This window comes from Malania oleifera, chromosome 5 (genome assembly GCF_029873635.1).
Source record: "Malania oleifera isolate guangnan ecotype guangnan chromosome 5, ASM2987363v1, whole genome shotgun sequence".
In the NCBI taxonomy this organism is placed as follows: domain Eukaryota; kingdom Viridiplantae; phylum Streptophyta; class Magnoliopsida; order Santalales; family Ximeniaceae; genus Malania; species Malania oleifera.
The window spans coordinates 53,966,426-53,977,233 of NC_080421.1; the positions used below are offsets into that span (position 1 = coordinate 53,966,426).

At 34.2% G+C, this 10,808-nt stretch overlaps 1 protein-coding gene across 2 annotated transcripts in view; it reads left to right on the forward strand.

The window, feature by feature from the left end:
* The window catches only part of LOC131156267 (uncharacterized), a 121,279-nt gene extending 113,081 nt beyond the window's left edge, over nucleotides 1–8,198 (forward strand). For both annotated transcript variants that reach the window (XM_058109809.1, XM_058109808.1), the window contains exon 13: nucleotides 7,895–8,198. In XM_058109809.1, the coding sequence (XP_057965792.1) occupies nucleotides 7,895–7,978 (84 nt within the window). In that variant the 3' untranslated portion in view covers nucleotides 7,979–8,198. The remainder of the gene's footprint in view (nucleotides 1–7,894) is intronic.
* Nucleotides 8,199–10,808: the final 2,610 nt, after the last annotated feature.

Below are 10,808 nucleotides of genomic sequence, written 5' to 3' on the forward strand. Positions count from 1 at the left end.
TGAATTATAAACTTATAAACAGTATTGTGCATTTGTGTAGGTGCATGCAAAGAGAAGAAATTGTTTACACCAGAAGAGGATGAATGATTTGGTTTTTCTTATGTGTAATTTGAAGCTAAAAGAAAGCAAGCTAGGAGAGGCTGATGATAAAGCTACCAATTTGTGTTTTGATGATATCCCATCTAATGATGAATGGATAACACAAAGAGAAAGCCCTACTTTTCCACCCGATGGAAGATGGTTGAATGTGATGAAAGGGAGGAATCTTGAGATGATGGAGAACTCATTACAAGGACTCTACAAAAAGCATGTGAGTTTAGAAAACTTCATAAGTAAATATATATATTTTTTAAAGCTAAACCTCATTTGACATCAAAAAAATTATGAACTCATAAATTTGTCTTCATTGGTTTATTGTTTTGAATAGGTGGTTCAATTATTGATGTTGGGATAGAAAAGGAAGATGAAATACAAATTCATGAAGTTGATGATAATGATAACGAATTTGATGAACTTGTGTTTGATTCTAGAAATGAAGCATCCAATACATTTGATGATGATGAGGTCCATGACGTCAATGATGATATTGATGATGAACTAGATGAAGACATTGATGATGATCTTGATGCATATGGCTTAGATTGCCCCAACATTGACGATCTAGCTTGATAGTTTTAGGCTTTTAGTTTTTTTATCGGTTGGTTGTTATTAAAACCTATTTAAGGTTGTATGGTTAATTGGTTGTCTTATGAATTGGATATTTGAAGGGTTTGAGTATTGAGTTTTAATTGTGTTGTGTGGGAAGTTGGGAATTGAAAATTTTTTTTGTGTGGCGACTGGCAATGAATTGGATGGTTTGGAATTTTGTTGATGATGTTCTTTTTATTTTTTATGATTTTATCATAAATTGGTTTAATTGAGCTACATTCCCGAATGCAAGGATTTGAACCTTGATCTCTCCTCGTTGTACGAGGGTTCTACCACTTGAGCTACATTCCTAAATTATGTTTTTAACTGGATTGACTTATCAATTAAGCTTATAGTCTTAAAACTGTCATAAAATTCTATATACATTTATTTTAAATATTTATTTTACACTAATAGTAGAATCTTATAATTCTAGATCTGATTCTTTGATCTGATCCTGCTGACCCCTCCAACGATCCACATACACAATAAGAAGAATCCTACCCGATGAAGTATGACAATAAAACATAGAGTAATCCATTGCACACTGTCAAAGACTAAACTCAAGTACTACAACACTGAATCAACAAAAAATGTTTTAGGAGACTATTTTGAACCATATAGTGCCTTCTTGAGCTGACACACAAAGCCTGACTCCCCTTGAGAAGCAAGCCCAGGTGGTTGCTCCATATAGACCTCCTCTTCAAGATCACCATGCAAGAAGGCATTCTTCTCATCTAACTGATGCAGAGACCAGTGACAAGTGGTAGCCAAGGACATGAATAAACGTATTGATGAAAGTTTAGCAACCAGAGAAAAAATATCGAAATAATCCAAACCATACACCTGAGTATACCCCTTAGCAACAAGATGTGCCTTAAGACAAGCCACAGAACCATTAGTGTTGACTCTCACAATGTATACCCAATGACAACCAACCATAGACTTGTCAGGAGGGAAGAGATACCAAGTCCCAAGTACCATTGTCTTGTAAAGCATTCATCTCTTTAACCATGACTTTCCTTCATCCAAAGTTGGCTAATGCTTTCGAAATAGATTTATGAAAAGCAAAAGATGATAAAGTAGTAACAAAACAATAATAGGAGGGTGATAAGAAGTCAAAGCAAACATAGTTGGAAATGAGATCTTGTGTACATGTGCATTTTCCTTTCCAGACAACAATGGGAGGATCCACATCATGGGAAATATGATCATCAAAAGAGGAAACCAAAGGCGTGGTAGTAGAACTTAAGAGGCTACTCTCTTCCTTGGAGTCACTGTCATGAATACACCTGCAATTTAGGACGATCAAGATGATGAGAAGAACTCAAACTACATGGAGACAAAGGTTGTTAATTGGGCAAGGACAACAAACTAGAATTTGGAAGATTAGGTAGAGGAAGAGACTCATTGAGATAAGAAGCACTCAAAGAATGATTGTAGTAAGGTTTAGACTCAAAGAAGGTAACATTTGAAGAAACAAAGAAGATATGCAGCGTAGGACTATAACAATGATATCCCTTTTGAGTATATGAGTGGCCATGAAAGACACATTTTATAATACGAGGATCCAACTTATCCATTTCATGAGTTTATTAACAAAAGACACATACCTGAATATACAAGGAAGTAGAGGGAATAGAGATGAATTAGAAAAGAGAATGGAGTAGGGAATTTTACCACTAGGAAAAGAGGACGGCATCCTGTTGATAAAATAGCAAGCAGTAAGTACAGCATCACTCCAAAACACTTTAGGTACATGCACATGATAAAGTAAGGTGCGAGTAATTTAAAGCATATCTCTATTTTTCCTCTTTGCAACCCCATTTTATTTAGGAGTGTGGGCACAAGATGATTGATGAACAATATGAAATTGAGTCATATAAGTAGTGAATTGAGTAGTGCAATACTCTTTAGCATTATCACTCCAAAGTATTCAAACTAACAAACCAAATTGAATCTTTATTTCAAAATAGAAGGCGCAAAATATATGAATTAACTCAGAATAATCTTTTATTAAATGTAGCCAAGTCATCCTTGAATAATTATCCACAAAGGTTACAAAGTACTAGAAATCCTGGACACAATTCTATTAGGATCCCAAACATCAAAATGGGCTAACATGAAAGGGCTTGCAGCCCGTTTATTGATTGGGAAGCAAAAGGGACATGATGATGCTTTCCCAACTAACAAGATTCACAATCAGTACTAGACACAAAACTCAAATCAAGAACTAGAAGTTTCAAATTTACCAATGAAGGTGGCCAAGACGACAATGAATTTACATATATGTGGCAGTAGCAGGGCAGGAAGTAGAAGGAGATAGTAGCTCAAAGTGATAAGTCCACTAGTTTCATGCCCTCTGCCAATTGTCTTCCTCGTCTTCGAATCTTGAATAACAACAGAATCAAGGAAGAATGTTACTGAACAATTCATGGATTTAGTAATCTTGCTAACGGACATAAGATTAAAAGGAAACTTGAGAATATACAAAACCAAATGAAGAGAAATAGAAGAAGTGGGATTTACAATCCCAATTCCCTTGACGGCAGTGGTGGATCTATCAAAAAGAGTAACATGGGGAAAATTTGCAGGATATTGAAGAGTAGAGAAGAAACTAGGTACACATGTGATATGATTAGTAGTGGTAGCGGAGTCTATATAACCCAAGGATTGGTACAAGAAGTATTGGATGTCAGACATGCATGGGTTACCTATTTAGGCAAGAGATGCGATGGGAAGGAAAGCTTGTTGTGATGCTTGATACTATTGGAACTTGGAATAATCTTCCTCTAACATAGATATTGTATGTTGCCCCCCACTTGGCCCCGAAGGTGTGGAGTTGGTTGTGGCTGCATTGGCAACACGTGAAGGTTTACCATAGAGATCCCAACATTGCTCATTAGTATGATTACCTTGTCCACAATGAGTGCACTTGCAAGGAGTGCCTCTACCTTATCCATCTCTACCACCTTGACCGCTCGAACCACCTTGATAACTTCTGCGGTTGTTTGGTAAAGAACTAAAATCACCATGTGTGGCAAAGGCGACACTCTTAGAGCCAAATGAGCAAGAGAATGCGTGCCAAGGGAAGCAAGAAGGAAACAAGAAAAAACATTGAAAAATGAAGGCAACTTTGCACTACCTATGTATGTGGGACTAGACTTCCTCAAACTTGAGTCTCAATTCCAAACTCACATTCAAATTTTACGTACTGATAATGGTACGGAATATTTAGTGATATCTTGGGACATTATCTTCAAGAAAATGGAATTGTTTATCAAAGTTCCTGTGTGGATACCCCTCAACAAAATGGGGTTGCTGAACGTAAAAATAGGCATATTCTTGAAGTAGCTCGGCCATTAATGTTCACTACAAATATGAAAAAATATTTTTGGGGTGATGTCATTTTAACAGCTACACATCTCATTAATCGAATGCCTAGTCGAGTTCTTTCTTTTGCCACTCCTCTCCAGAAACTCTTTCCCAACTCTCGGCTCCACTCCAATTTCTCTCTCAAAATCTTTGGATGTACTGCATTTGTTCATGTTCATGCTCACAATCGGGATAAATTGGAACCTCGTGCCATTAAGTATGTTTTTATTGGTTACTCTCCTACTCAGAAAGGCTACAAATTTTATGATCCTGTCACAAAAAAAAAATGTTTGTTAGCTTTGATGTCACGTTCTTTGTAACCACTCCTTACTTCCCAAAGCCCTATCTTCAAAGGGAGAAATGGAGTGAAGATCGGTTCTTTGATTTCTCTGTTGATGAATCTGTGTCATACACTGAGTCTACCATTGCATTATTTCCTAACCTGTCATGTACAAAAGACCACTTAAACTCTGGGAGAGATGCAGAAAAACAAAACAACACAGAAATACTTGTTTACTCAAGAAAACCAAACACAAAGAGCAAGGAGAATCTCATACCTAAGGCACCAAGAGAGTTGGAACTGGTGATAGCTTCGAGCAATCATAAGTTCATGCCTAATCCTGATCAGGTAATAAATGGCCATGAGTTCCCTTTTGATAATCCTGTACCTAATGACATCAATTTACCCATTGCAGTCAGAAAACAAACTAGGTCATGTATTCAATATCCCTGGTCAAAATACATGTCTTATAAAAGTTTGTCTATAGAATATCGTGCTTTTACTTCTAACCTTTATAGGGTAAAAATTCCAAAGAATATCCAGGAAGCCTTGAAGATTCCTGAATGGAGGCTAGCTGTAATGGAGGAAATGTGGGCTCTAGAAAAAAATGGAACTTGGGACGTTATGAATTTTCCAAGAGGGAAGAAGCCAGTTGGTTGTAAATGGGTTTTCATAGTGAAATATAGAGCTGATGGGACAGTTGAACTGTATAAAGGTCGACTTGTTGCAAAAGGGTTTACATAAACCTATGGCATTGACTACATGGAGACATTTGCACCAGTGGCAGAATCGAATATAGTTCCGGTCCTCCTATCCTTGCAGCCAACTTGGATTGGCCACTGCAGCAACTCGACATTAAGAATGTGTTTCTAAATGGCGAGTTAGAGAATAAGTCTACATGACGATACCTCCAGGCTTCAGTAAAAGAGGTGAAGAAAATAGGGTATGTAAACTCAAGAAGTCCCTATATGGACTCAAGCAATCTCCTAGAGCATGGTTCGATAGATTTGCGAAGGTGATAAAAAACCAAGGATATCGACAAGGGCAATTGGATCACACTATGTTTTTTCATCAGTCTAAAAGTGGTAAGAAAACAATTCTAATTGTATGTGTTAATGATATAATCCTAATTGGAGATGATACAGTGGAGATAGAAAGATTGAAGAAAGGTCTAGCTGCTGAGTTTGAAGTTAAAGACCTGGGACAAATGCGATACTTCTTAGGAATGGAAGTTGCCAGATCAAAAAAGGGTATCAGTGTCTCTCAGTGAAAGTATATCCTTGATCTCCCACCCGAAACTGGCATGCTTGGATGCAAACCTAGTGAAACCCCCATTGAAGTAGTAAAGAGAGTTGAAGACTGCGAAATATTAGTTGAAAAGGAGAGGTATCAGAGATTGGTTAGTAAACTCATCTTTCTATCACATACCAGACCCGATATTGCATTTGCAGTTAGTGTGGTAAGCCAACACATGCATGCACCCAAAAAGACTCACCTAGATGCCGTGTACAAGATCTTTAGGTATCTCAAGGGCTCTCCGAGCAAAGGACTCTTCTTCAAGAAGTGTGAAGCAAGGAAGTAAAAGTTTTCACAAATGCAGATTGGGCAGGATCAATAGAAAATAGAAGGTCTACCACCGGATATTGCACCTTTGTATGGGGAAATTTGGTGACTTGGAGGAGTAAAAAACATAATGTAGTGGCTCGAAGTAGTGCTGAGGTTGAATTCAAGGCAGCTGCACAAGGGATATGTGAAGAACTGTGGTTACGAAAACTTTTGGAAGAATTACAGATCCTGGTGAAATTCCCTATCAAACTTTATTATGACAACAAAGCAACCATCAATATCTCTCTCAATCCAGTTCAACATGATAGGACTAAGCATGTAGAAGTGGACCGACACTTTATCAAAGAAAAGGTTGAAGAAGGCACCATTTGTATGACGTATGTACCTACCAAGGAACAAACTGCAAATATTTTTACCAAAGGGTTAGCCTGACAGAGTTTCGATGATTTCATCTGCAAGTTGGACATGATCAGTATCTATGATCCAACTTGAGGGGGAGTGTAGAAATCCTGTGTATATTGGAGAGATCTCGTGTATATTGGGGAGATTTAGGGGGTATTTATTGTATATTATTGAGTGAGATTCTTTTAGGAGATTGTTTCCATATTTCGAGTAGAGATTGTATTATAAGTAGTTTGAATTGGCTTGTACATAATTATTCAAGAAATACCGAAATTATTCATTCTGATTTCAACACTTCCCTCTTTTTGATTCCATTTTGTTCCCATGTTTCTGACATTGTTTTTTTCTTTTTGTTTCTCGAGAGGCCAAATGGTTGTGTTAGATAGCACACTTCCCTCTTTTTGATTCATCTTGTAGATTTGTCACCTTTTTTTTTGTATTAAGCATAAAGTTGGGGATGGTCTTGAGTTTGTTTTTTGGAGGATCATTGGCTAGGGAAGCATTGTTTTCTGCTGCCTTTCCTTTTTATTATTTGGTTTAGCATGTGTCATAGTGCATTTCTCTTTTTTATTTTTATTATCGATGAAGATTATGTGCCATAAATATTTTCAGTTTTGAAGAAATCTCAAAGATGGCTAGGGAATCCATGGAGCTTTCTTTGCTTCTTTGTAGCTTGGATTTTTTTCGGACATCCTATTAAAGGGTCGTCAAGAGTTGAGCTTTGTGTTATCTTGTAAACATATTTACTGTTATTTGATTCATTCCTCTTAGAGTTAACACAAAACATCTATCACAGATTAGAAGATCAAACAAGGCTTTGTCTCTTGATGTGTATGTGTGTGATTTGTTATGCTAGTGGTGAGTCTCGTGCTTGTCTGTTTCTTGATTGCTGTAGCTTAGAGTTTGTGGAATAAGCTTTTTGGTTGGTTTGGCAAGAGTTTTCTGTGCTCCAGTTCTTTGGAGGCTTTTATGCAGATTGCTCGGAGGTTTTGGGAGGCGGAATGATGCAAGGAGATATGGCGGTGTGCTATATTTGCTGTTTCATAGGTAGTATGGCTAGAGAGAAATTATTTGCATTTTTTATGATTGCTTTGTCTACTGATTTGATTTGGGATTGGATTGCTATGGGTTTTCTCTACTGAATGTTGCTTCAGCATGATTGATTGGCTTTGTTAGCTTAATCTCTTTGTATGTTTGCCTCTCTCTCTCTCCCTCTCTCTCTCATAATATTCTGAATTCTCTTACATACCCTGCATTTGGAAACATGAACATTTTGACTTTGATTTGGATTTGTGTGGATTCAAACATGATATATTATAAAATTGTATTTTCTTCCAATTCCCCATAAATGCAAATCTAAGCCCAAAATAAAGTTCCCCTCCTTCCCAAACTGCTTTCTTTCTTCTTCTTTTTTCAAGTAAAATTGCTGTCTTAGGTTCATTTGCAGTGCAGATTTAGACCCATGAAACAGTTGGGAAGTATAGACTTCTAATCATTACCTTGCTACCTATCTTATACCACTGTTCTGGTGGTGAAAGCTATTTCAAAAATGGTAAATCCAGTCTATTTATTTGAGTTTTGCAGGCAGGCCATCATGTACAGGAGGACTCGGGGGAGGAACTGGGAGGGCTTGTTGCTGAAGTCATTAACAAAAGGGGTCGAATTTAAACCCCTCTTTTTAATTAGTGCTACTTCTTGCATACCTTAAAACTGAGATTGCCAACTTCTGCAAAGAAACTGAAAGCATGTATTGTACCCTCTCTCACCTTCATGCGCCACTGCATGGGGTGCGCCATATGGTATAGGTAGGTGAGATGGCGACTGAAAATATTTTTGCACACTTGTTCGGAAGCCTCGGGTTGGATGAAGGATTTTTTTTTTCAGGAAATCAAGGTCCCGTGTGGATGAAAGAGTTTGTTTGAGAAAAGCAAAGGAAAGAAAAAGGAAAATAAGAAGAAAATGTATTTTTCATCGTCTACATCAAATAATATTAAAAATATTTATTCTAATATAATTAAAAATTAAGAAAAATTAATTGCTAATTATATGTAAAATTAAAATTTAATTCATTATTTTACTATATATTTTATTTTCTTTCTTACTTTTCTTGATAACTAAATTATGAAAAAGTGAATTTGTTTCCTCCTTCTTTTGTATGTTTCAAGTTTCAAACAAATTCAAAAGGAAAAGAAAATAAGGAGGAATTTTATTTTATATTTTATTTTCTTTTAATATTAAATAGCATTAAAGATAAAATTAATTATAATATCATTAAAAATTAATAAAAGTCAAACGATAATGACTTGTAGAATAGAATCAAAATTTTGTCCAATAATTTATATTTTATTTTCTCACTTTCTTTGATGAAAAATATTAAAATTTGAATTTTTTTTTTTTTGCAATTTCCTTTCCTTTTCAAATGGGGCGTAATAACTAGCAAGTTTTTTTTTTTTTTTTTTACTATTTATATTTATTTCTTGGAGGTTAGATGGCAAAAGGGTTCCTGGCTTAGAAGAATGCTTTGGTACTTAAAATAATTATGTTCTATATTACAAAATTATGTAGAAATTTCTAATTATAATATTGATCATGTAACTAATTATATAATTTAATTTTATAATTATATATCCACATATACTTAGAGACATTTCTTAATCAATCAATTAAGTAATTTTGTAAATGCATGCATTCACATTAATTAATTTGTATAACCAAACCTAACAAACTGCATACTCTCATAACTGCATGATTACGTATATCTTTGAACCGAGATATCCATAATTATAAAATTATCTATAGATTTATGAATTATAGTTTAGCTAGTAATAATTATATAGTTAATTTCAAATGGTACTTCTAACAAATACAGTAATTACATATCTCTATATAATTACCGACATATGTTAAGTAACCAATTATGTAATTATGTACATGTATAACTCAACCATAGATTTTGAATTATAGTATTGATTTTATATAGTTTAATTTAACAAAGTAGTCATACCCAATGCTATAATTACATATCTATATAATTATGAACATCTTTTAACTGACAAATTACGTAATTTCGCATATGTATGCATGCATATTAATTTGCTTGCATAATCAAATCGAATCAATAGCATACACTCATAATTGCATATTTGAACCAAACTATATATAATTATAAAATTATGCATATAGATTTTTGAATTATAGCATTTATTATCTAATTATCTAGTTTAATTTTAAATGATAGTTGTAACCAATTTTATAATTACATATTTATATAATTATAGTCATATTTAAATTCAATCAATTATGTTGTTATTTACATGCGTGCATGCATATTAATTGTTTTGAATAACCGAATCGGGCAAATTATTAACTTTCATAATTTCATCATTATGCAATATTTGAACCAATTATGAAATTATGTATACAGCTTTTTGACTTACAGTATTGATTATTTAATTATGTAACTTAATTTTAACTAATTATTAGTGAAAATGTGTGTGAGTTCATATACTTAGTATATTCCCACAAATTCCACACATCATTCACATGCTTATTCAAACATATATATAAATAAATATCCACAATTATATAAACAATATTCACAAAATAAGACGGAGTAATTAAAAGATTTATTAAATTCACATTTAGGATAATTCCTAATTAATTAATGGCTTGACTCTCTAATATCCCTAGCGTAATTGCCAAGCTGTCGTGACTTCCTAGAGTAAGGCCCGAGACCATGAGGAAATTTTGAAATTTGAGTCTCCACTAATCCGTTTTTCCTTAGTGTAGTAAAACAACTAATTACTATTCATTTAATTGGTTTCTAGACTAAACCTAGGTCAAGGAACCAATAGTCTCGGTTTGCGTATACCAGGATTAGGATTGGGAGTTCGATTATGCGAGGAGAAAGTATTCGCACCCCTACACACCCGTTCTACGAACGGTACCTAATTAATTAAAAATTATCTCCAAATTTAATTTAATAATATTTAATTTACTCCTTTGAAAAAAATTAAACAAAACAAATAAATGGATAAATGTGCAGAATTAACAGGAAATTGGAAAAATCTGGGTGTGACTTAGGAATGTCTACTAAGATCTCCAAAAGAGAGGATGTTGTTATAAAAACCCCCCCTCAAAGCCAATACAAGCGAGGTCTAAACATACCCCATTGTCCTTTTTAAAATCATAGGGACACACCCCCCCACCTTCTAAATTTGAGAAAATCATTAAAAATATTCTCAAATTTTTCAAAATTTTGTAGAAATTATTCTAAGTACTTTTGACATTTTTTCAAAATTTCTAGGATTTTTCAAAGAGTTTTCTTCGTTTTTCTAAGTCAAAATGGCTCAAAATATTTTTCTTGATTTCAAAAATATTTTTTTCAAAATTTTTCCTATTTTTCTGAATTTTTTGGGGGTGATTTTTCTACTATTTTCCTCAATCTAAAAATAAAATAAAATAAATAAATAAAATAAATATGAAAATAGTGAGCCGG